Source organism: Mesoplodon bidens (assembly GCF_964165515.1).
Source record: "Mesoplodon bidens genome assembly, chromosome: 2".
NCBI classification, from domain to species: domain Eukaryota; kingdom Metazoa; phylum Chordata; class Mammalia; order Artiodactyla; family Ziphiidae; genus Mesoplodon; species Mesoplodon bidens.
The window spans coordinates 60246204-60274103 of NC_138177.1; the positions used below are offsets into that span (position 1 = coordinate 60246204).

Consider the following 27900-nt stretch of genomic DNA (forward strand, 5'->3'; position numbering starts at 1 on the left):
AAGAGAGACTATGGGCCTAACTACACCAAACAGGGGAACCAAGGGGAAAGGGGAGGTTGGAAGTCAGACCACAGAGTGTTCCCAGAAACCTGAATAAAAAGTATTTAATTAAATTATTTGTTGAGTAGTATGCACTTACTTTTAAGAAACTGTCTATTGGGAGAGAGCTATGTAAACAATCCACTGGGATGTAAGGGCGAATGTGATCCTGCCTCTGACATCATCAACTTATTTAACTAATTTTTATTTTCTGTTATCTGTTTCCCTATTCTAGAATATAAGGTCTGTGAAGGCAATCATTTACTTCTGTTCACCTACAGTAACCTCAGTGCCTATGTATGTGTTAGGCACTCAGTACACAGTTGTTGAATAAACATGATCTGGGCTATAACAAGGGGTTATGAGAACACAATGAAGAGAAGATTTTGTAGGGCAAGAAATCAGAGAAGGTTTTCTGAAGAAAAACAGGAAGGAGAACCATTTCACAGTCATAGACCACTTGGATTAGAAGGGACTTGGATATCAAGATGCTTTCATTCTGCAGATCAGAAGATATAGAAACACATTTTTAGGTAGTGAGGAATGGGTCTGGAGCCTAAGCTTCTAAGTCTAGTTTCCTTTCAAAAGTTAGGATCCTGTCAGGCAGAGACATATATGGCAAGCAAAACCAAAGACAGATGAAGGAAGCAAAACCGCACAGACATTTAAAAATACAGTATACCCAGGAAATAGAGATTATTAATTTAGAAGGAAGAAACACGTGTATGTATAGTGCGGGAAGGGAAGGGGAAAAAGTAAGTATGTGGCGCAGCCCTTTGCTGTGGCCCAGTCAAGTGAGGGAAGCTTTATGAAGAGGTCGGTGGGACTCTGAAGAATGGAAGGAATGTGCATAAGCAGGAAGGAAGGGGAGGAAGAAGCAGTACACAGAATGGTGAAGAAGCTCCAGACTGTCAGGAACTCATGGTGGAGAGTCTGTACCAGGTGTACATTGACATAAAAAAAGAGCCACATTATGGAAAGCCTAAAAAGGTCAGGCCGGGAAACAGAATGCTGAATGATAACATTATTATTATTGTTAACAGGGAAATATTCAAGACTCTTGGGAACTAATGATACGATGAAAGAAAATGAGTCCAAATGGATAGTTCTTAAATTTAAGATGTATTTTAAATTCTTTTTTGTTCCCCAAATATATCACTCATAAAGTTTTCTGATGACTCCAGGCCAGCGAAAAATAAAGGCTGTGCATGTACCTATTACATTAGCGTATTAAGCTAAGAGAATTAAATTTGCTATAATTTGCTAAGAGAATATTTTCTTCTTTAGTCCAAAATAGTATTAAGTTTTACAGTTATCACATATTAATTAAAACTGAAGAATTTCTTCTTTTGCTAAACCTTGGAAAATGATATACAATTATTATATAAATTGATGAAGTATTAGCAATCCAGATGGTAGAAGAAATAAAATGTACAATCAACTGCATAAAGTTCCAGAAACACTTTATTTAAAAATGGAGCTGTAAATGCATAACAAAATAACATAAGTAATAAAGGTAACAAAAATAAATAAGGAGAATAATGTATTCATACAAAATAAAAATAACATAGTAAAAGGCCAAATGTTTGTAATTGAACAAAACTGTGTAAACACTTAAATGATAATGTAAGTAGAATAGATGCTAATATTTTCCTAAACAACTCCTTACCTTCTACTTCCATGTTGATATAATCAGTACTCAAACATTAAACAAAGAGGAAACAATGGTGATTACTTTGTTGTATTTTCTTCAAATGGATTGACCCTGTTTTAATGTTTCACTTATTTCTTCAAAGCAATTGTATCTTTCCATTCACGCTCTTTAAAATCATTTTTTCAGTCTTCCTTTATTAGACAGAATTGGGAATTTAGGTTTACAAGGAAAACAGTCCATTTACCCTTTTTTTTTAATTTAAAGAAAAATATGAGATCCATTATACAACAGACTTTTGTTTTTACATCTCTACAAAACAGTTTTTTTGCATCTTTAACTGGCCCAACAGTACAGGATTTTTAAAAATCCTGTAAAGTTTTGAAGTGAACAGAGCTACTTTCTTAAAAACAAATGTAGCACAGGATTATTGCTGAAATATTAAAGAGTATTTCATAAAAGTTGCAAAAGTTGCAGTTTTAACCTTTATAGACTGATGGGGTCAAGGTCTACTAATAATATTTAACTGAATTAATAAGATACACCCAAATTATAGTGTTCTGGAAACATAAAGATAAGTACTTTCTTTTTAAACTTATCCAAATGTGAACTTACTGGAAGGAGAAAAAACAAGTTTATAGAAGATACTTTTCATAAGCTTCCTGTTTAGCACAGGCCCAAAGCCTTGGTTGTTGTCGCCTTGCAGGGTCCTTATAAATGTACACGACTGAGACAGGATTTACTACTGGGTCCTACAGGGAAACACACAGAAGCAACTCATCGCTTGGGAATGAAACTATCCACTAATCTTATGACTACTGGTTCTCCAAGTTTCCTAATGCCAAAAATTTTAACTTCATGATCATTTCAAGGGAAAATTTTTTTCAACTGTCACATATAAACTTGGTAACACAGGACCAATATACATGTTCTTAGTTTTAAAAATATACTCCACCTAAACTATCTGTCTAGTTTAATCCTTCTAATTGTTTGCCCTAAAATGAGACAAAATCTTAATTTCATTTAAAAAAAATGGTAAAAAGTGCCAAATTTATCTTTTTGAAAGTGGAGTAAAACACTGTGGGGTTAAAACAAATACAGTTATCAATATCCTATATACAAAAAAAAAAAAAAAAGATGGTTAGTCCTTACTGACATACAGATATGTCCACCTACCACTCCCAGCAAATCTTAGTGCAAACATAATAGTTCATCTCCATAAACCCCAAGAAAATTTACGCAGCAACAAAGTTATATAAATCACATATATGTTGGAAAATTTTAGAACACAAGAAGGACTGTTTTGAAAGGTCAGTTTGACTGTGGAGAGTAATATGTCATTGTATCCAATGGTAATGAATACTAATATAAATCCTATTATTTAAGAAGCAAATATAAGTGTTTAACAAATCTGTACAGATGAAGAGGAAGTCCATTTCAGGGAGCAGCTTGGCACAGGATACATGGGGGTCAGAAATGTTGGGTATTTAGTTTGCTTGTAGGTCACAGCATGGCTTAAAGAAAAAAAACAAAGATCTATGAAGGGAAAGGATGCAATTATCTAATTCAATTTGAAAATCATAAAACCACAAAATGTGAAACTGTCACAATCTGATTTTTCCTCTATGTGCATCAAATGGTTACCTAAATGGTTTGAAAGGATTACTATGACTCCACATTATAGATAAAAAATAAATAAAATTAAGAAGACAGAGATAACAAGATTGTAGTTGACCAAGCGTTCTTATTTTGTATAAATCAACACTATGCTGCTTCCAATATTCCTAGTCATTCCACAGGTAATTATTTCTAACAAGCAAGAGAAAGTCATTCATGTACTGTAACATCTTCCTCTTCCCCATCAGGGTTGAACCTATTGAAATGTATACTGAAATCAGCCTCAGATTCGGCATTCTCAAATTCAGCTGAGACTGAAACAGCAGCAGGATGAAGAACCCTAGCTTCTGGTTGGCAAAGTGTCGGTGTCTGACCGGGGCTGCTGTGGTTATTCACAGGACTGGACTTCTGTTTTGATGGAGATGGCAAGATAGCACTGGGAAATCCCATGTTGTTTAGAGCTTCCAGAGTTCCATCTGGGTCAATCATAGCATTAATTGCTGAAAGAAAAAAAAGAAATAGAGGGAAAAAGATATAATTGTAGATACAGTTAAATCTGGATATGAATATTGCTTATGACTTTGATAATATTTCAATTACTGATGCTTATATGAGCTTAAATTTGGCTAATCCTTTGAATTCTATATTTTAAACCCCACTTTCAGGAATTCTGGGGCTGATCTATATTGTGGATTATAAAAACCTAAAAGCTTTCTATGGTCCCTTGAGTAGGCTACTTATGGGCATCTGAGCCTGCTGAAGGACTAGGATTTGGAGATATGGAATTCAGGAAAGATCTTTTTGAAATATGCTTTAATCAATATAAGAGGATGATGAAAACATTGGTTACGATTTAAAGAAACACTCCTGGCCTTATTTATTACTCAGATAATTGGAGATTGGTTGCTAAAATGCGGTTCAGAGTAACCTGAAAGTTGAGGAGGCCGAAGTAATATCAGCATATCAGCACACTATGAATGCTACCACAGCATGTTGTCCTTCATCCTGGTGAGAGTGCTAGGGTATTAGCCATGTACAAGTATATATGTACCAGTGGGCCATAAAGTTCCCCTCATAGCCCAGATACTAATATCCCGTGGCAGCCCCAGCAGGCCAAATAGACCTTGCTACCTCATGGGAAGGGCCAGATAAAAACCAGCTTTCAATCCAAAAGATCCTTGCGTGGACAAGGGAAAATCTTGGACAGTGATTTTCAACTTGGCATTGGGTAGAGTGGGGAGTTGGGAGAAAGAAGCACCATAGATACAAGAATTATTTAAGAGGTCCTTTTAAAAGCATACTCCCTCCTACCAGCTAAAAATCATGTAAACAAGCCACTTTGCCTCATGGGGGTTATACTATACCCTTAGGTGTGCTGAGGCTGAAAAAAGGTTAAGAATCACTTAGTAGGACCAACATATCATGCCTCTGATAATTCAATCAACAAAGACAGTAGAATTAGCAACTAACTCTGGAATCTGCTTGTTGTACCACTGGGGACTTCTAGGTCAAGACATACATAGGCATAAATGCATAATTAAAGATCTGACATACACCAAAAACAATGTCCCTGTTGAAGTTCAGGAGGCCCCCAGTCTCTTTCTTTTTCTTCTCTACCTCCTCCTTCTGGTCCCTGTGTCCAATATGCACTCATTTCTTGTGGTTTATCCAAATGATTATTATTTATATTATAACATAAGTTCATTTGGGTTATACCATATATATAATTTAAGAATTATCAAATCAAGTAAACAATGCTAATTGTCAATAAGCATTTTCAGCTGCATATACACATTTTAATATTTTATATACTTTTCATATACTATTATTTATATATAAATAATAGATACTATATATAATACTATGAATTATAACTTCTAGCCTATGTGCCTAGAATGTAACTTTATTATATTTTTAATTATTTATACTGGTTTTAATACTTTCTTTTTATGAGTAATTTGAATATGTAGAACGTTATATCTTTATCCATACATCATTACACTTAATCAAACAGTGTTCTAATACTTAATAATATTTTAGAAATACCACTTAGAATGTACTTGTCCCAAACTGTTAGCTCTTTACACTTAATCAGTAGTAAATTTACCTTGTAGCTGCTTTTCAACTCTTTTTAGCTCCTGTAAGATAGAAGAAATCTCCTGTAGGGAAAGCAATGACAAAACTTAGCTTACTTTAATTAAAACATTTTTATTTGATTTGATAAGCAATGAACCTCACACTAATCTTATTTGGAATCCTTAATATTATTGACATGACACCACATCTGTAGCAACAGGATATGAAATGATTCATGATATCCAGTAAACAAGATTCAAATTTTAAAATCTTTAATGTTGAAACAGATTTTTTTTCAATGAGATAATGACAGAAGATGAAAAGTTCAAGATAATAATAATAATAATAAGCAAAGATTCTGAAAAACTTGTATTGATCACTCTTGCAACAACTTTGTAAAAGTGCTTAAGGATTTACTTTGGAAAATGTATAAACTGCAACCTCGGTTTTAGGATGACTTCCTGAACAATAAAAATCTGTAAAAATTCTTGAGGAGGAGACAAGCAATCTATTAAGTAAATAGAAATGACTCATGTCAACTTATATTTGAGTTTGGCTCCTATTTCAAAATTGCTCATTTATAACATATAATTATTACAAGAACAAGAGTGTATAACAGTGAGAAACATAAAAGGTTCCTCCATACCCTCTGCAACTTTGAAGCAGTCAACATTTTAAATCCCTGTGAGAGACAATTGAAGGCATAAAATTCCCCAAATTTGTGCACTTATATCTTCTTTTATAAATGTCAATCAACAGTTTAAAAATAAGCATATCATTCCCTGAAAACAAAACCATACTTTTAAAAAATGTTTTAATATTCAAGAAAAATGATCATACCATGCTTGAGGTTTTCACAATAGGGACTTCACTTTCCGCTCTTAACTTGCTTTCTATTTCATCCCAATTCCGATCTTTGTCTTTAAATAATATTCTATAAATAAAAAAATAAGCATTTTACTTTTCATATTTTAAAAACATCACATTTTTAATGATAATACAAAAGCAATGTATCTTTTCAAAGCTACACAAGAATTAAAAAAAAACACTAAGTGTTAACATGAACTGTGAATTAAATACTGAGCCAACATTACCAATAAACTCATTTATGTGAGAGATTTGTACTAATAAAGTAACTGACTGGTTATGAATACACACATAAACCCTTTAGTACTTATCTCATTCTTTACTGAAAACCAAATATAAAACAAATGTAGATGAATAACCCCAAAACTTTATCTAATACTTGTAATTAACCATATAACTACCTTTTGTAACAAAAACACAACTTCGTTCATATAGAACATACGCAGTATAAATATAAGATGAAAACAGGTTGAATTAGGTATAAACAACTGTGTCTGTTAAGACCTCTTTAAATAGGAAAAGGCTTCATATTGATTGAGCAAAGCATGTACATTATTTCAAAGGTTGAAAGCTAGAGTACTTATGCTGCTTTTCTTTAAAAATCCTAATTCTTGTTAGTATATTTGTACATAATAACCTATTATTAAGAGTTAGGACACTCTCCTTTTGACAAAAACAATTGCTAATAAAGATCCTTATGTTCAAAATTAATTTCAAGTATCTTAATTTATAAAATAAAGGACCACAAAATTTTGACTTGTCTTTCAAATGTGGTATGCTTCTCTCTTCAATCTAGAAGACATGATTCGGCAGCTTTAGAGAGCTGTAAATACTAGGTACCTTTTTAGTTTCCATTTGAATTTCGTCATTGGGCTTGGAAATCTAGTTTAACTGCCTTATGTAAAAACCAACACTGTACCAGAAAGTAAAGTATTATTATTAGAAGCTGATCAGTATTTAAGTAGTAAACTAAATTATATTTTTATTTGTATTTCTTCAAAGTTCAATGTGCTAGGTTCAACTTATTTAAAAACATGAAATTCATAAACATCTAATCAAGTCTGAAACATCAACAATTAAAAATAACCATACTTAAAAAGGCAACAATTGTTCCAGAATCCTATATAAGAATATTCTTCTGATCTACTGTTAAAATTTCTACACCCAAAAGACTAAACATCCTTGCCAGCTATCTAAGAGCTGTTATCCTAATGACTATGATATTAAGGCATAAGAAATTATTATGTGCTCTATAAAAGAGTCCTTACAGCATTAGGATTGGTGAAAGTAAGAAAACAATGACTATTTCATGGACCAACTTAGAATTACAATGGACTCATACAATATAAAAAGTCTGTGCTTAGCCACACTGAAAATTCAGTGAATTTTGTCAGAAGGTGGTTACTGAGTATAATGCTTGTGCTTTTTCAAATTGTTAAACCACACATATTTCACCTTTGCTGAAAATGTCTTAGAATTGTCACCTGAGGTTCCTAACTCACACACACACACACACAAATGTCCCCAGAGTTCTAAGCCACTGAAGGGATAAAAAACTTAAAGACAATATGTCTTTATTGATAAGTTTACCCTTACCAATTTTCACATATAGCTATGAGTTTTAAAGAAGCTTAATTTCCTAGAGAGTAATAATTTAATAATCATTCATCAACAAATAGTAACAAATATTGTACATTCTAGTCACTGTATGTTTAGACAAAGACCCCTACTCTCACGGAACTTACATTCTAGCTCATTTATTTGAGCAGGCAGCTGTCTTTGCCACCTACATGTGATTTGTCTTAATTTCATTATTTTGCTTTACCCTCTGTATTTTACTGTTCACAACTTCTAATCCATCTAAGTCCAATCACCCCTTTTTATTATTAAAATTTATTTTATTATTTAAAAAATATTTTTATTATTAAAATCATGTTACAAAGAAGTAAAAGGTATAATAACAATATATTTTCACTGGATCTTTCTAAATTAAAAATGTGCACATTTTCAGGTTTATAACTGATTTAGAGAAATTACATTAGTTGCAGGCTCTTCATAAATAACACCATTTTCTAATTTCTGATTGGGCTTATAAATGAGTGCATTATTTTCATTTTAATCGCACTCAGTGATTAAGTCATTAGTGCTCTAACATCATCTTAGGTGGGGTATTGTGTATGTGTTCCTTTAATGACTACATCACTCCCAAGTTTGCTGATCCCATCATCTGCCACAAGTAAGAGAGCTCTCCTTCACATGACAAACCATTCTCCTATGATTTACTAATCAAGTATATGCCCAGAGACAAATGAAGCTCTCCCTTTCCTGGCGTAAAGCCCAACTGAAATTTGTAGGAAAAAAAAAAGTCAGCTTAATCAATTAGTTATTACACATGAATTAACAAACGTTTAGGGCCCAATCATATGCCTACTATTTAATACTAGGAGACATGCCTTGAGTTTGGCTCAAGTACTCAGTGTAGTTGAAGGTGATATAACTGTTATCATTTTGAATTTAATTCCACCAAAGGGATATCCTAAAACTAGAGCATTATGGGAGGGTTATTAACCAAAGGACTAAATTAATGAAATAAACATCAATTAACAGAAACTTATATGGGAATAAAGTCTCCAAATTCAATCACTGATTGAATGATTTTTTGACTGCACATTATTTGTCCAGCACTGTTTTGATGCCCTCACAACTGAGTGCAGAAGGCAGCCAAGTAAGCAGGTAATTACAATTCACTGGGATAAGTGTAAGAAGGGAAATATAGGATGTGATACTGTGGGAACCCGTAGGAAAGGCACTTGAGAAAATTCAGAGAAGGGTTCTTAGAGATATTGCCATGCAATTTAAGTCCTGAAGGATGGAAGAGGTGTTGGACACTCGAAAACTGGGTCTAGTTGAGAGGGCTAGGGGATGATGAGAGATGACAATGTACATACTTCATGGAGGGAATTGAGGAATAGAAAATTCAATACAACACCGTCCCTATACACAAGATTCTGGCTAGCGAAGGGGTCAGACACTGAAAAAATTATTGTGATTCAACATAAATAAATAGCAAAGGCATTAGAAAATCTAGTTTTTGACTATCTACGGCCTTTTTACATAAACTTTCTGAGTCTTGCAAGAGTACTCATTTTGTTCTCCTTACTGATGAGGAAGCTGTACCTAAAGTTTGAGGTCTCATAAAAGATGCCCTAAAATTCTGTTAATTTCAAATACTTACTATTATTTTGTGGAAGAGTAATTTTTTCTGATTATTAATAAAATTAATCTAAGTGATTACAGCTGTTAGCTCTCAATTACCAAGGGGCTGATTATTTGGGACATCTGTTCTCTTTTGGTCCCCTTCGTGCTGTCTAGCATATAGCTATAATATCTAAAAAGGAAAGAACATGCTAGTGGCAGCAGTAGGGTTCAGTACCATTGACTTCATGAGTTCCCAGAAGCTGTGGTAGCAGGCTTGCAGAAAGTGGAACAGATGGTAACAGAAGCAAGGATGTTTGAGTAATACAACAATACCTGATCTTTCCAGCTGTCTTATCTATGGACTGTCTTATCTTCCTAGAAAACTGAAAGACGGATGACAGCAGCAGATTATCTCCCATGACCTGAAACATGAAAAGAAAAGGACATTAAAATAGTACTGCTCTATTGGATAACCACCAAGAATACTAGTCACAACTCACTACATTTAGGAGCATTCAATATTTATGCTAATTTTAATAAAGATCAATGAAAAATCTAATTAGAGTAATGTGTAACTAAATTGAGAAAGAAAAGTAAATATTAACAAAGGAGTTTTTTTTGTTAAATAACTTGTCAAGTTTCCATGTTATTTTTATCATATAACTTTCATAAAACAATCCATATTATCTAATCTTCAATTACTATCATGATCCTGTCCCTCATGCTTCCTATTCAAATGATCATAAATGGGAAAATGTAAGTAATTTATTATCTTTCAGTGTCTGACCCCTTCGCTAGCCAGAATCTTGTGTATAGGGACGGTGTTGTATTGAATTTTCTATTCCTCAATTCCCTCCATGAAGTATGTACATTGTCATCTCTCATCATCCCCTAGCCCTCTCAACTAGACCCAGTTTTCGAGTGTCCAACACCTCTTCCATCCTTCAGGACTTAAATTGCATGGCAATATCTCTAAGAACCCTTCTCTGAATTTTCTCAAGTGCCTTTCCTACGGGTTCCCACAGTATCACATCCTATATTTCCCTTCTTACACTTATCCCAGTGAATTGTAATTACCTGCTTACTTGGCTGCCTTCTGCACTCAGTTGTGAGGGCATCAAAACAGTGCTGGACAAATAATGTGCAGTCAAAAAATCATTCAATCAGTGATTGAATTTGGAGACTTTATTCCCATATAAGTTTCTGTTAATTGATGTTTATTTCATTAATTTAGTCCTTTGGTTAATAACCCTCCCATAATGCTCTAGTTTTAGGATATCCCTTTGGTGGAATTAAATTCAAAATGATAACAGTTATATCACCTTCAACTACACTGAGTACTTGAGCCAAACTCAAGGCATGTCTCCTAGTATTAAATAGTAGGCAAATATTCACCAAATGATATGCACACAGAGATCAAGAAAATTATAATCCTTGTTCTCCACAGTGGGAAAGATAATTTTTAAAAATTTACTCAAAATAGTAAGTTTTAATGATGGGGGTGTTAACACCCCAGTTGAACTTTATGGGCAAAACCAAGGGTTAGCAAACTTCTGTAAAGGGCCAGAGAGTGAAGACTGGGGCCATATGGTCTCTGTCACAACTATGCATCTCATTATAGCAAAAGCAGCTACATTATAGCAAAAGCAGCTGTGTCATAATAAGACTTTATTTACAAAACCAGGTGGTAGGCTGAATTTGGCCTGCATCCTGTAGTTTGCCAAGAGCTAAACCATGAAAGGCACAGCTAGTGTGGAATGCTAGAAGAAGGACTGAACTTGGGACTAGATATGGGTTCTAAAATCAGTTCCTTACATTGTCAGAACTATTATCTAGACTCTGTAAAAAAAAAACCCAGAAAATAAGATATGGCCTTGGATGTTAAGATGCTTTAAACACTGGTAGGGGAGATAACAACAACATACAGGAAATATTATTAAATATTTTTATAAAAACAATGTAAATAAGTACTAATTGTGATTCACTGCTTTACGAACTTTAATGAAAGGGAGTTCAGTGAGCGGTGGCATTAATAAGGAAAGTATCATGGAAAACCAGAACTTGAGTATGATAAGTATTTGAATTTAGTGAGGGATAAAAGGTAACTTAGGGTGTGAAAAGCAACATAAAGACAATGAAAGGCTAAATAAGCATAATGGTATTTTGTGAGCCTTGAGAAAAAAGGCCAAATAAGAGTAGAAGACATATATTAATTAGGAAGGAGTGAGAAAGGGCAGGATAGTCTAAGGTAGATTATGACATAGAAAGGATATCTCTCTTTTCTACGTCATAGAGTTCAGTATCACAATGTATTAAAATTTTTTCTGATTATCAACTATGAGATAACTATCAATCTAAATGTTTCCATTCTCTTTAAAAATATAAACTTCTATAGTTTTATTACATTTGGAGGAATTTATCTTCCTAGACCTCAGGACAAGTAAGTATGAATAAGATTAGAGAATGGGCCCTTCCCCTGAAACCAAGTACAACTTATCAACTATCAGGACAAAGAAAGTGTGTTCTAAAACCATCTAGCATATTATAATTGCAGTTATGGAACTAGCTACAGTGCTTCTCCATCAGGTAGATTATTTTCTACTCTGTACTACTGCAAACATATATATTCTTATACACTAACTTTTACCTCCAGTTCCGTATATCCAGTGATCCACAGATGTGGTCCTAGCAACAAGAGAGACACATGGAGCAAACCTGAACTCAACCTACAACTTTTAATTGTCCAGCTGAGCAGTACCACCAGTTAACCCACAGGTGTGTGATAAATAAATGCCTATTGCTTTATGCCACTGAGATTTTTGTGGTCTGTTATAAAGAAACAGCTAACTGCTATAATCTACCTCTAGGTTTTTTCCATCGCAGCTCCCTGTCTCCCTCCGCCCAAGGTAAACAATGTCCTGAATCCCATTTATCATTCCCTTGCTTTCCTTTTTATATAATTTGTTAGATCTATTTCTGTCCTAAGTATATATTTTTATTTTATTAATTTGTGACAAAACACATTATATACAATCTTTTGAGAATTACTTTTTTCATTAAATGTTTTATTGCTAAAATTCATCCACATTGTGGCATGTTGCTGTAGTTCATTTGTCTTGATTACTCCATAAATTGTTCAATTTGTGCACATACCAGTTAATACATTCAATTTTCTTCATATATCTGAAGAAACACTTAGATTGTTTCCAAGTTTTGTTACTGTCCACACCGCTATTATAAATATCCTTTTGCTCTCAATGGGAAAGGGTATGCACTAGCAGCAAAACTACTAGATAATGGACTATGTTTATGCTCAACTTTAGGAAATAATGTCAAACTGTTTGCCAAAGTGACTGGACCAATTTAACCTCACTAGCAACAATAAGAAATCTTATGTATCCACATCTTCTCCAACATTTAATATTTTAAGACTTTTTTATTTGTTGCCAATTGAATGAGTATAAAATAATCTCACTGTAGTCTTGAAAAGTATTTCTCTGAACACTCATGAAGTTGAACATCTCTTCATAGGCCTTGGGTACTTTCAGTGAAATGCTGTGCATGTTATTTGCAGATTTTTCTACTGGGATGTTTTTGCCTTTTTAAATTGATTGTAGGAGTTCTGATATATTCTGTATACTAATCCCTTGTTGCCTGTATGTTTCACATAGTCCTTTAACATACTCAAATTTACCAATCTTTTATTAAAGTCAAAACTTTTTGTGTCTTTTAAGAAATCATTCCCTACTGCAATGTTGAAAGATATTTACCTACATTTTACTAAAAAATTTTAAAGTTCTGCTTTTGACCTTTAGGAACTAAATTCATTTGGAGTTAATTATTTGTATTTGATGTGATGTCAGGATGAAATTCCATTCTACCCATAAGGACAAGCACTTTTTTCCCCCAGCCCTATATATTGAATAATTCTCATCTTTTTCCCACCAATGGGGCATGCCTCCTCTGCCATTTGTTAAAGTTTATGGTTTACTCACTTCATCCCTGCTCCAGGTTCTCCGCCTTGTAATTGTTAAGTGATCAGGAGGCTCTGTTGGTTGAGGTCTTGGATCACTAGACCGACAGTTGTTTCCTTCTGGTGTTTTAGAATGAACTAATGGAGGGATCTTCCGGAAGTTGAGGCTTTCATCAAAAACACGATCAACTAACTAATAGGACAAAAGCAAATCCTTATGAGCACAGAGTAATTTGGAAAAACATAGGTATTGGCATTATAGTTTTTATAATTAGAAGTCATTCCATTCTCAGGTAGTAATAGAAGCATGAAATCTTCAATAAACCAATTACTTTCTTTTTATAAGCACTTCAAAGGTGTCTGCTTTATAAAATAAATGTTCATCTACATCGATTTTATTTTCAAAATCCAAAATATGTAACTATGTTAAATTTGAGTCTTCCATGGATAAAGTTTCCCCTAAATGGAAAACACAGATGGTAAATAGAAAAAACTGAGCCATGTAGATGGACAAGGAGTTCATTTTACTCACATTGCCTTGCCCGTGTAAAATAATCTTTCTTTTTCTTTTAGTTTCCTATCTTGTTTTTTCCTTTTTTTCTCCCCAAATCCAGGTGCCAAATTTCTTCACAGATAAATAAATTGCAAATTATAATTAAGGTTACAAAAGAAAAAAAGTTTTTTTAATTCACAAAGTATTTTTTGGTCTTAGATAAACTTTTAGCAATGTTACAGAAATGACATATTCCAGTACAAATGATATACTGCCATCTACAGTGCAAATTATACACATACGGTACAAAGTAGCTCAGGTTTACTGAAGAAGGAATAAACTCTAGTACAATAATAAGAAATAAAGCCAAAAGGAAAAAGTGGAAGTCTACTCAATGAAATGTTTGAAAAATTTTACTGGGTCTGAGTGAAGGTACATCATGTTAGGTAAAATTTAGTTAGACAGCTGTGAAAATAATATTTTCATCATTTAAAGTGTACCAGAAGAATTGTGTATGTCTTGCCACCAAGAGGATTCTTTTGTTTTTCACCAATAAGAATGATTTTTATATACAATTACAATTGATCACTGTGGTAACAAAACTCTACACAGGTTGATGAAACATCATTTACCAAATTAGACAACACATAAAGGGGGAAAAAAACAACCAAAAAAATGACCATTAAAGAATAAGATTACAAAGGTGACAAAAAGCAACTGAAGAAAATTTTAGTAGTACAGTTTACCAGAATTAAATTTGTCAAAGAGGCTAGCCATTTTTGGCTACTATTGAGAACATTACTTTATAAAATTAAGGGAGTGGAATGAATCATCAATATTAGGGGCTGGCAAATTTTTTCTGTAAAGGGCCAGATAATAAATATTTTAGGCTTTGCAGCCATACAGCTTCTGTCCGACTACTCAGTTCTGACGTTGTAGAATAAAACAGCCAGATGATAATTAAACAAATTAGTGTGGCTTTGTCCTAATAAAACTATAATTCATTTTTCAAAATGCCAATCTTTTGTTTGTAGCTCTGCACCAAATCAAGAGAGCCAACATGGCCAGACTACGTTATTTTTATATTATATGTTAAAGGCACCTTCTTGAGCCATGTATGTACATGGTGCCCCCTGGAGTGGGAGGGCAGGAGGCCCTGGTTTTGGAAGGGCAATAGTCTATATATGCTAACTTACATTGCAGAGTTCACAAGAGTGTTTCAAAACTGGATACACATATTTGAGTGTGTGTAGGTATATTTCAATTTTTGAAGAATCTTTGTGTATACATATGCATGTGTATATTCATCAACAGAATTATTTTAAGTCGTGAAAACTGTAGAATTTTTCTCTTTCTTTGCTACTAGAGATAACTCCTAGTTAAGAAGCTATGTAAAATTTACAAAAACTTTATACAACTATTTATTATTTATACATTTACCAAATTTGGGTTTGCTTTTCAGATACCGTTTATTTTCATATTTTACAAAGTGCTTATTTTAAATCATTTTATAGCTTCATGTTAATAGTAGACAAAATGTTAGCCTTTACTAGTTTTGTTATAAAAACATAAAAGAAACTTGTTAAAGCAAAGTTGGAAAATGCAGAGCTTCATGCAAATAGGAAGGGTGGACATAACTAAAATAAACTAAGCAAAAAGCTAAAAGCAAAAGAAATAAAGAAAAGAAAGAACCTTATGCATTTCTCCATGAAGATCTCCTACCTCTTCTCTAGTGTCTATGGCAGAGCCAGGGGTGGTGGCAGCAGTGCTTACTGTGGTACTAGGGGCAGTGCCTGATGAAGTCACTGAATCTATCTCTCCTGCTACATCGTTGATTTCCCGAGCAATGAGAGCAAGATCTTGGCTGATCCTGGCAATAATTTTAGAAAAGAAGTTTAATACTTTCAAATAACAGGTCTAGAAACAATCATTTTGATAGAATCAGTTACATAAGTTGTATATTTAGTTAAAGATTTGTACTCAAAACTTAAGAATTTTTGGACATGCTATTAACTATTTGATACTCAAAGTCTTAAACTTTAATTCCAAATATTAATAAAACTAAATTGCACATCATCTACAAGCTGTCACTTTGAAAAATACATGTTAAACACCTGAAGTAGTGATATGTCTTTTAAAAATACACTGTTAATGTTAATGACTATACAGGAGTTATTAAACTTGGGGGTGGTGAACAGAATTCAAGGAGTCCATGAACTTGAATGAGAAAAGCAATTACAACTTTATTTTCACTACTCTCCTAACTGAAACTTAGCATTTCTTTCCATTTTAAATACAAGCAATAAACAACAGTGGTATTAGCAATACTGCTGATTTTTGTCAGCAAAAGTAATCACATTATAGTTGCTACAAGTACCTCAAAACACTTAGTCATCACTATTTCAAAATTACTGCAGTTCATTAAACCCACAGCAATAACATTCCATTTAGTATGTTAACAGAGAACCATATATTACTATATACCTTTAAAAATATTTTGATAACTGTATTTCAATATAATTGCATTTCTTTGTCATTCTAAGTATTTTACGTTTATGCATTTAGAAACATTCTTCTGAGAAGAGCTCCCTAAGCTTCCCCAGACGGCCCAAGGGGTATACGGTACCAAGGTGAGGAACTGTGACACAGCATGGCACTTTACACCACATACCATACTTCACAGTACACAATATGTCATTTGAGGGTCACAAGGTAGAGGTAGAGCTTGTGAGGTAGAACTTATCTGATTGTGAATAAAGACACATTTTCGGAGAAAATTACTGGCTTGCTCATGACCACACAACTTAGAAGTAGCTAAGACAGGACCAGATTCCAGGTTTAGAGCTTATTTCCATAAAGCCATTTATTTGTATTTTTAGCTACATGGATTGAAGAATTAAATAATTGTTATTGGTGATAACTGAACTAAGTTATGCATCCACTGCACATGATCTCTATTTGGCTACTTCCACAGGGAAGGTTTTGGAATGACAATATTTGTAAAGTACCTGTTTTAAGATTCCCAACTCTAAAATCCAAAGCACAAAGTAACAGTTTTTTAACTTATGCAAAATGTGAGCTTGAAAGACTTTCAAGGAATGCAGTAATTGCATAAAAACTTAACTACAGATTTAAAAAGAAAAGCTATGTTGAAGCTTATGGCCCAACAGAAGCAATCTGTGGTCAATTCCTTTTTATCTACCAATAAATATTTACTGATCTGGCCACTGTGGTAGGCCCTAAGGGCTGCAATGGTGAATAAGCAGACAGGGTCCTTGGCTTCAGAAGCTTAGAATTATATTCTCAAATAATCAAAACCAATACTTACCATTATATTATACTCAAAACCATTATAAAGAAGCTTTATATTCACCAACTCTAATTCTTACAACCACCATGTAAGAGAGGTATTGATCAGCTTGTTTAGTAGATGAGGAAAATCAGCCTCAGGAGAGGTTATGAAACTATTTTTTGGTTAAGGTCACAAACAGTAAGTGGTGTAACCAGATCTTTCTATATGTCACACTGTATCTCATATTACCATTCTACATCTAATTTTTAAAAACTTGTTAACTGTTGATATAATTCTTTTGAGAATGGGTGTAAACTGTTTCCTTAGATAAAATATTCCACTCTTGTAATTTCCTAAAATAAATGAACTAGGATGAGAAACAGAATAACCCAGTTTAATGAGATAAGAAATAGACAACTTTTACTTATCTAACCATCTATTTTATTTTTGAAGTTTTTTATGCAGACATTTGTATGATGAAGCTTCTGATATTTGTAGAAAGCAGTAATGAATTAATTAGAAAAAACACAAACAACAGCAATGTCAACATGTTATACAGTAAAAACTGTACTACAATGAACTCTTAATGTATATACCACATATACTGTTCAGTTAGTAGGCATCCAAAAAGCTTTCTTTTAATTTACAAGTATGTTGCATATATACCAGCTGTTTCTTTGCATGGCAATTCCTATCTTAAAACTGACTGAATAATATAGACCATTAACTTAATTTAAATCTGCATTGCTTAAAAATCTTAGCACCTACTAAAACCAGTATTAGGCATTCTAAAATACATATAAAATTATCAAGAAAAAAAAGCCAAAGTTATGAATATCTTCAGAAATAACAGTTTTATGACTCAACAGAGAGTATGGATCTATTCATATCGTTGTTCAATCTAGGTTTACAAATTAATTCTCTAATACTTCTAGATTACATTTATTAGAATATTTTACAATAATGTAGTTCTTTATATCTCTTGTATCCTGTGTTCTTTCTTTGATCTCCAAGTTTATAACCCCTGTTCTTATTCTCAATCTCCACCTCTATAAATCTGCTGAAGGAGGAAATTCTAAAATGAACAGACCTTTTATCTGGAGTTCTGCTTCCATCTGCTTCCTTTGCAATACCAATAAAAACTCAAGCCTTCTATTTAGAAAAATGGATAATTTTCACATTTAATTTTATTTTATTACAAAATATGGATAGGCTAACAGTCCTTAAGGAAGGAAATATAGTTTCAGGGTTAAGTTCTATAACATCTATGCTAATTTTGTCTACCTTAGTGTCAGAACCAATAATCCAATTTGAAAACTTTTGTAGAAATGAATATGCATTATTTGTAAAAAGGTGGGTTAATGAGGACATACTTTATGAAGTTTATGATTTTCTCAGGTGAACTATCTCAGTAATGTCCCTTTTCTTATTTAAATCAATTAAAGGTTATTTTTCACTGAAGGGTTAAAAACAGGGGAAAATATATTAATAATACACTTTGGGTATACTGGAAGTTTAAAATATTGAAAATGAGAGTCCTTGTGAAATGTATGTCCTATTAAACATGCAATATTTGCAAGTGTGACCTAATAACCATGATAGAAACAAACTATCAGACTTTACTGACTTAAATTGCCAACATTAACAGTCTTTTAGGTTTTAAATTAACTGAAAAGGAAAATATCTGCTTTATCTTTTTAATAGCATATTAAGTTTCAAAAGTTTTTATATGTAATAGAGTTTCAAAGGATATACATATAAACCATGAGCATGAGACTGCCTTTGATATTACTGGAAAAAAGGAAGTGATGAGCTACTAAAGAAGTATACTAGCTTTAGAATCCTAACATTGAAACGAATGATAACAAATCAAACCTCTTGTTACTTTAACACTGGATAAGAGATTATAACTGTAACTTTACTTAGATTTTTTTTGGCGGTATGCGGGCCTCTCACTGTTGTGGCCTCTCCGGTTGCGGAGCACAGGCTCCAGACGCGCAGGCTCAGCGGCCATGGCTCACGGGCCCAGCTGATCTGTGGCATGTGGGATCCTCCCAGATCGGGGCACAAACCCGTGTCCCCTGCATCGGCAGGCAGACTCTCAACCACTGCTCCACCAGGGAAGCCCTACTTAGCTTTTAAGAAATAATTTAGTCTACTTTTTAAATGACAGGAGTGATTAAAATATAAAATTAGTTTTAGGAGAGACATTTAAGGGTCATTCCAGAAAATCTTATGTTGAGTCTGACTTTATAATAAAGACTCAAAGAAGCTTAGCTCTCAAGAGGCATGAAGATTAACTCATATACTTGACCTAGCTAAAGACTACAGGAAAGGTTCACAAGTTTCCTACTGATAAGGAAGACCTTATTCTTCTTTTGGTGGAAACTCTGTTATATTTATTATATGTTGATGGCATTTTGATGCAATATTACAAAAAACCTTAATGAAAGAATTATGGCAATCCACATCTATTGTGGGCATTTAATGAAAGCATGGAGAACTGGGAGAAATAGGTAATCTGAGCCACAAAAGACTGGCTTAGGTTGGGAGAGTAATGAATTGAAATTGGAAGCTCTTTTGGGTAGCCAAAGCAATTTAATGGCTGGCCCAAATAGAGGAATAAAGTATGTAGAATCTATTTCTGGCCATCAAAAGAGGTAGGGATTTAATTATATATATTTTTAAAAAGTTACCTCCCATTTTCTTCAATGAAACTAAGTTTAAATGCGAGCTTAGCACCACAGATAAGTTATATTTACTTAAGTGTAGTCTCTAAACTTATGAATATGCTTCAAATAAACTGAGCAAGTAATGAAGAGGTAATGGTAAGAAGATAACTTTGAAGGTCTTAGCACACTCTTGGCCATCAATAAACAGTTCCTAAATAAATGAGAAAAATTAAAGAAACAACCACCACCACACCACCCCATGCCATCTCCACCAGACACAAAGTCTGCAAGTTAAAAGAAGATGATGTGAAGTCACCTGACAGGAAAATACTGCCCTTATTCAATGAGCAAGATTTGAGATAGCCAAAGTACATGCAAAGAGGTAGTATAAGGTACCCTCAGGTCAGAGAATATGATGAAGGCATAATATCTAGGAAATGCTGAAAAACTATACAGAAACTGAAGAATAACTGTCATTTGACAGTTATTCTGGGCAGATGTTTTGTTCCTACCCTTGCTATTTGGATCTGGCCTAGCCCAACAGAACAAACAGACACAGGCTGGACCTGGACTTCAGCTATTTTGAACCAATAAAGCTTAAAACTGACTGAACAGATGTACTTTATTCCTTGATAATGTAAGTTTTATCTCTATGGTGTTTTCTCCAAAATAAAAAATACTTTAGTATTATTAAAGCTCACTTCCACACATACCCCCAAATATAGTATATCCTTTAACTGTATTGCCATTAAAAGACTTTTTTAACTAAAATATATTGCTATGCATAGATGTTTCATTACATTACTTTATAGATTATAAGGAACCCCATACCACTTAATTCTGGCCACTAAATTAACCTGACTCTTACCAAAAAAAAATTTTAAAAAGCTTTTAGTAATGTATTAAAATTACAAGTATTTGGTTTTTCATCATTAAGATTACCATACATTTGTAATTGTAATTGAAAATATTATTTAGGCTTGAAAAATATAAACCATAGTTCTATTTTAAAATTTTTAAAAATGTATTTGATAGGTATTCTTATTTAAATTTCACTAATAAAAGTATTATATGTAAAAGACTTAGTAATAATGCAAGCCTTTTCCCTCTTGACATGAAGTGTCAGATGACTTTACTTTGGAGGCCATCAAATCAGGGAGTAGGACTCATTAGGTGGATGCTCTGTGATACATTTATTTAACAATCATTTCAATATTAAAAAAAAACAACAGACCACTTACATATCAGTGTTATTATTCTCAGGTAAAAAAGAACATTTTAAAATAATGTTTGGATTGAAAATGTGAACAAAACCCTGGTTGAGATTCTTAGGTTTCCTATTTGTATAGGGTAAGCCTAATAGAATATTTTATAAATTATAAGAATATAGCATTGATTCTGAAACTCCAATTACATCTGGAGTCATAAAGAAAACAGAAAGCTCACAATTAAGTTCTAAATATAATCATATTTGAGTATACACACACACCACACTTTCTCTGCACTCCACTTAAATATAACATTTATTGATAGCTTACTATATGTCAAGCACTAGGTCATGTACGTGCATCAGTCTGTCAACTCTCAAGTTGGCACTACTGTTACGTCCATTTTATGCATGAGATCACTAGAGCACAGTTACTTAACTTGTCAAGGGTCATACAGACCTTGTGGGTAGAGCTGGGTTTCAATCTAGAAGGCCTGATCCCAGAGTCCACGATTTTGATCATTCAGCTATACTGCATCCTTGTAATTTAGGTTATACCTCTGAGTTCAACAGTATTCTAGGTTCACTCACCATTTCCTGGCAATATCGTCTATGACCACAGCTTCAAGTATTTTGTCTTTGACTTCCAAAATGATGATTCTAGCTCTCATCAGCTTCCTATGTTGCAGAGCCATAGGCTTTCACATGGCTGTTCCTTAAGTACCTTAAAGTCAGTATGTCCAAAACGAAGCTTGTCTTCCTTCTTGTCTTTTGTCTTCCTTATTCTTACCAATATCCATTTGAACAACCATGGAGTCATGCTGGCAATCATCAAACGCTGTCAACTGTCACACGTCCATATCTCCACTTGTACCCTCACTAACACTATCTTGTCTCAGGTCTTCAATATCTTGCACATTAACTTCTAGAATAGATTACTAGTTTATCTCTAGGCTCTCTTCTCTCTCAAACAATTCTACAAAATGCCCTTCAGAGTTACTTTCTTTTAATATAGATCTTAAGTTACCTTCCTTTTCAAAAATCTTAAAGTTTCAACATACATAAAATAATACGCACACCTTGTAGCTGGCATTCAAAGTCTCCTATTATTTAGCTGGCTCCATATTATCTTCAATTTGGTCATCCAATAACTATACACCTTTACATCTTATACTTGGACAAACTTCGTATTTTTTAAAGCCTCTTCTGTCACTCTGCCTGTATCAACTGCACACAACACTTTTGCTTCTTTCCTCTGACTCTGAACTGAGGACATCCATGTCTAAGTCATCTTTACAGTTCACTCACGCTAAACACTACATTCTGCTCATAGGAGTTGCTTAGGAATTCTTTGTTGAGTGGACGGGGATTACACGCATATACACAATATATATAAAGAACTTACACATACAAAAACTTGATTCAAAACAAAACTGCAGAGGTGTAAAGGTGCAAGAGGATCTCACCTTTGCAAATAATACCTTCAATCAACATTAGGATAAAATATTATATTGCCTTTATGATTTAATCCTCTCCTATAACATATCTATAATGAACTGGTTGTTAAACCTTAAAATAAAATATTGTTAACTAGAACTCTCTCCTAAAAAATTTAATGTTACAGTGGAATGTGTAATAATGAATCTAAAACACTGAAATATCTTTAAGTGCATTGTGATTCAAATGAGAATGATATAATCTTCCAGTATAATTTTTAGGTTAAATGTATTATATTTGATAATCTGCAAAGGTGGCATTATAGCTTTGTTTACCCTAAAATTCATAAAGGTATAATCTAAGAAATTCCCAAGGGAAGCAAATCTGTATCTGTGTTATAATGGAGAAACTGGGACAAGCGCTATTGAAAGCACATGTATTGGGGGTACCTGGAAAAAAGTTTCCTCTTCAAATTGAAAGACTAAATATATTATATTTTGCTTATATTCTTTATATTCCAGATGGAATTTTTGTGCTTTAAGTTTAAACAAAGGTAAATAATTACTATGTACAGACTTACAAAGTGCTGGTTTAGTAATATAGCTCTAATATCTAAACAAATAGAATATGACAAAGCAGAAAACATTTTGTAATAAATTAAAATCACTATTGTGCTTTTCAAATAAAAGTATCTTTACCTATTACTCTTTAAAAAGTATTGCTCCAGGGGCTTCCCTGGTGGCGCAGTGGTTGACAGTCCGCCTGCCAATGCAGGGGACACAGGTTCGTGCCCCGGTCCGGGAGGATCCCACATGCTGCGGAGCGACTGGGCCCGTGAGCCATGGCCGCTGAGCTTGCGTGTCCGGAGCCTGTGCTCCGCAACGCAACAGTGAGAGGCCCACGTACCGCAAAAAAAAAAAAAAAAAAAAAAAAAAAGGAATTGCTCCAGCATGTGAGTTTTCTTAAGTGAAAGTGGTAGCCAATTTAAAGAAATAAAGCTATGTATTTCTCCATTCTATTTAGTATGTGATTCATAGTTATTTGAAAATAAATTTCCTCATATTAAGCAAACTTATCAGCGTCTTACGGGAACATTAAATATCAACATTAACTTTCTTTCCTTGCATACTTCCTATCCTCCCCCCGCCTTTTTAAATTTCTTAATAAACAAAAAGAACTTTCTCTTGCTTTGAGATGTATGGCTGAAAAATATACCTTGAAAAATTAAATCCCAATAGCAAGTTTTATTAGCATAATGCTACTAAGAAACTGGAGGAAAAAGGCATGAAATCATTAGAGGTTAAATAGCCTAGCTTTAGAGTACTACTATAGATAATAAAATATACATAGACAAGGGTAATAAAATGCACATACTAACAAAATAAAACTAAGTGAAAATATAACAGACAGTTCTTTATTCACTTTCCCCTTTGTATCATAATTCTTCTCTGTTTAGGGGCAGGGAAGTGGGTTTGGCCCAGAAGAAGGTGTTTAGTGTTCTAGTTTGGGGTAGAGAGCTTGAAACGCAAAGCCTCCTAAGAAAAAGCAGAACACTCTAGTTCCCTTAGGTACCCCTTGAGCTCACGTGGTGAGACTTCTGCATGGGAAGGAGAAAATGATGAGACAAGAGCAAGGCCTGCTGTTTCCAGCTGTGACCACAAGAAAAAATGTAGTGTCAAGATTCTCTCACTAACAGTTTTGTGGGCCCATAATAATTCATGGGTCCCAAAGCACATATATGCCTGTACTCTAATCAGAACTGGTTTGTAATGCTTCAATAATTATTGTCATTTATACGGCCAAAAAACAATGTTTAAGCAGCGTAATGAGATTAGAAGGGCATGTTCTTTAAGAACTAAAAGCAATCACAAGTGAATAGTCATTAAAGACAAAAAACCCAAAAAACCAAAAAACCTAAACATTAAACTAATGAGCCAGAAAAAAACAATTCACAGAAGTCCACAGAGTAAAGAAAACAAAAGATGAACATCATAAAATCATCATAAAAGTTTTTTTAAAAAGCATTTATGAATTATTATAAATAAATTCTTTAATAAATGTTGTCAAGTATAAAACTTGAAGATTAGGGTCTTAAACTAAAGGCAGAAATGATTTTAGCATGAACACAGTGAAAATGTTTAGGTAACATGTGGCATACTTACAAACTTAAAAAACCCTTAACTACTATAGCATTTGAGTAGAGCCTCTCTTTAATGTTCAACTACAATGTTATCAATTAAAAATCACATCCGCAGCATGAATTTTACTTTCTATTATGTAACCTTAAGGTTATTATAAATACATTTATTTAACATTCAAAATAATATTTTCATTTAATTATTAAAGGATTGTACTGACTGTATCTAATGAACTCACCGAAGTGTGAGTAATAATCTGACTAACTCTAATTCTCCCCAGAGAACATTAGCAACATCTCTAACAAGTACACTATTATCTCTTTGGAAGGTAAAAGGAAAGTAATCAAAAATTTAGCTGCACAATTCTCAATTATGTAGAGCTGATACTGACTACCTTTCAAAAATTATATTAATTCATCAGTATCTCTACTAGAAATAAGAAAGGACGGTTTACCAAAATAAATTAATTCTACAATATGTAAGTAGCACTCACATTAAAAATACCATATGAAAAAAAAAAGGATAGATAGTAATACTACCAACAAAACTAAGTTCATAGTTATCTGTGGATTTCATTCCTTGGACTATTAGTACAAACCAAGTAAAAGCTAAACTTGTTATCAAGTTGAAACAATTTCAACTCTTAGAGATAACCCATTAAAACCAACCTGGCTATTTCTTCTCGATGAGCAGTCCAATCTCGGATGTAGTCTTCCTGTTCTTTTATCCGGTGTTTGAATGAAGAACTAGTAGGCATTGCTGACCCAGAGCTCTGCAATCGAGTCGTTTTCAGGGCTGGAGAAGTACGTAGACGGGTATGTTTAGGGGAATTACGGTTTGATCCAAATTCATCTTCTGAGGTGGAAGCATAATCAGTAGGAAAGCGCCTCCATCTTGAATTTACTAAATTAGTTTAATTATTAAAAAAAGAATTATTATGTTATCTTTTAAAAGAGGTAAAATAAAAATCATGATTTCAAAAACACCATGAGAGCACACACAGCGCAACTTTCAATAACTGATGTACACATACCTCACAAAAACCATAAGTCTACTACTCCTTAAAGATAGAAACACTATACTTTGGTGAATTAAAAACAATGAGGAATTAAGAACAATAGAAAGATCACATTTTCTGTAGCATGGTGAATAAACATTCAGATGAAAAATTCACTAATGACAAACAACTAAGCAAGCTCTATTCATAAATGTTTAACTCGGGTACTATTTAATTGCAAATATTTCTCATTTAAGTGACAATATGGATTTTTTTAATGATAGAAACAACAACAAAAAAAATAAAAATAAAGGAAAAGATTTCCTCATGCCACATGGACTTTCAACATGGAGATGGTAAAAACCCTCTTTTCCCAACATACAAATATGCATAATTCCTGCTGTGGAAATTATGCCTTATGGCAGGAAAAAAAAACATTACCTCTGTCACTCAACATCCTGTTATGCTATGATTGGAAAAAATCTTTTTACATGGTAAAAACACAACAAAGCATCTTTAGTACAACTGCTGCTTTGACACTGAAAGCATATGGTGAAAGCAGACAATGGCAATAAAACCTACAAGCTATTCTCACAACCACTGACATTTATGGCACAGAAGATACTGACAATAGTCACATTAAAGAAAGTGGCAATCACTTTCTTATTTAAGGTTAGTAAAGATTTAAATAATGGTTTTGCTGACACATTTGAAAATCAGAAGACAAATTAATGCAGACAGATCACTACTACTGTTAATATAAGAATCAAACATAAAGTGTGAAGCATAAAGTGGTAAAAAACAGGGAGATAATGGCTAATTCATGGTAAACTTCAAAAGGGCAGGAATTATGCCTATTTAAGCCACTAACGTGTACCTAGCACTTAGGAGAGTGTCTGGCTAACAAATGTTTAATAAATATGTTTGAATAAATGAATTAATTCTTAGATACTGACCATTTCCTTTTCTCAAATTAGAAAAAACTAGTAAAAAGCATGAGATGTTTTTGGTGGCTCAAGTGATAAAACCTTGGCTCCTGGTATAAGTTCCAACTGCTATTAATATTAGAAGAGTTTTCTCTCTCTCTCTCTCTCTCTTTTAAAACAGAAACTGACTCTAGGCTGTGTAGGTTTGTGAAGTCTAGAGTTCCTTCATACTACTCCACTAGAATTTTATGCCTTTCCTTTCTTTTCCTCCCCTAACTACACTTTTGCCTGGGGCTCTGTAAGGCTGAGTTGGCTCTCAAACAAAATTGATACACACTGCGTCCAGTACTGCTTTAAGAACAGAGAAAAAGAAATCTGTAATCAGGACTACATCATAAATCAGAGCCTACCCATTTGTCTGGATTCAAACTCCTATTTGAGAGAATGAAGATAGGCAGAAACTTCACGGCTTTCTGTAAAAGTGTATGTAAATACATATATGGAACTCCAGGTAATTAATCATAGAGTGTTTTGAAGGGAGTAATAAATATAATTTCTGATTTTAACATTATATTCATTAACATAAATATTACTTTTACCATGGTGGAAATTTACTCATTTCTAGACATTTGAAAACTCCTTAAGTTGAACTGACCCTGAGACGTGAAAACAATTTTAGGAAAAGTTAAGGAACAAGAACAAAGAAGTTTTTTTAAAAAATAGAAATACGGCAAGGCAATTAGATATATGGCAAACAGATCTGTACTTTTTAATAAAGGCATTTCATTAAATGCTAAATGCTCTTTATTTTGCTATCCTAGAATATGATTTATAAAAGGAAATTCATAAATAAAAAAACATCATTTGTTAGAGTGAAGTTCCTGATTTTTGATGTGGAAACTATATAACCACACCTAAAACTGAAAATTGGAGAGAAGACAAAACCAATAACAAAGAGTTATAATAAACTGCAGAAGATATGAAAACATAAGCAGGTATTATAGAACTCAGGTAGTTAATGTAGAGGTAATTTAGAGAGAATGGCATCAACGGCTGATAGATTTCATGAGTGGCAGAGCATGAAAGCAGAATGAGAAAGTGAGAACTAAGTGCTAAATGTAAGGTGACAATATATAAGTTGAGCCACATTAGAATTTAATTTTAACAGTCTAAAGTCTTGAGGTCAGAGAATCATTACATTTTGGAGAAAGGAATAAAAGAGAAACTTCTTTTTCAAATGAAATTCATAAACTTTCCACCTATTTTTATAGGTCTATCTAGAATCCAGTAAGAATACTGAAGCTTCTAATAATAACT

General features: G+C 33.3%; 1 protein-coding gene across 8 annotated transcripts in view; it reads right to left on the bottom strand.

The window, feature by feature from the left end:
* Positions 1-1485: 1485 nt before the first annotated feature.
* CEP170 (centrosomal protein 170) overlaps positions 1486-27900 on the bottom strand; it is a 137853-nt gene continuing 111438 nt past the window's right edge. For 3 of the 8 annotated variants that reach the window (XM_081254928.1, XM_081254934.1, XM_081254929.1), the window contains 7 exons: positions 25329-25563; positions 15607-15784; positions 13444-13614; positions 9782-9870; positions 6224-6317; positions 5415-5466; positions 1486-3807 (listed from right to left, as the gene is read on the bottom strand). In XM_081254928.1, the coding sequence (XP_081111054.1) occupies positions 3518-3807; positions 5415-5466; positions 6224-6317; positions 9782-9870; positions 13444-13614; positions 15607-15784; positions 25329-25563 (1109 nt within the window). In that variant the 3' untranslated portion in view covers positions 1486-3517. The remainder of the gene's footprint in view (positions 3808-5414; positions 5467-6223; positions 6318-9781; positions 9871-13443; positions 13615-15606; positions 15785-25328; positions 25564-27900) is intronic. The other 5 variants (XM_081254930.1, XM_081254935.1, XM_081254933.1 and 2 more) reach the window with 4 other exon arrangements.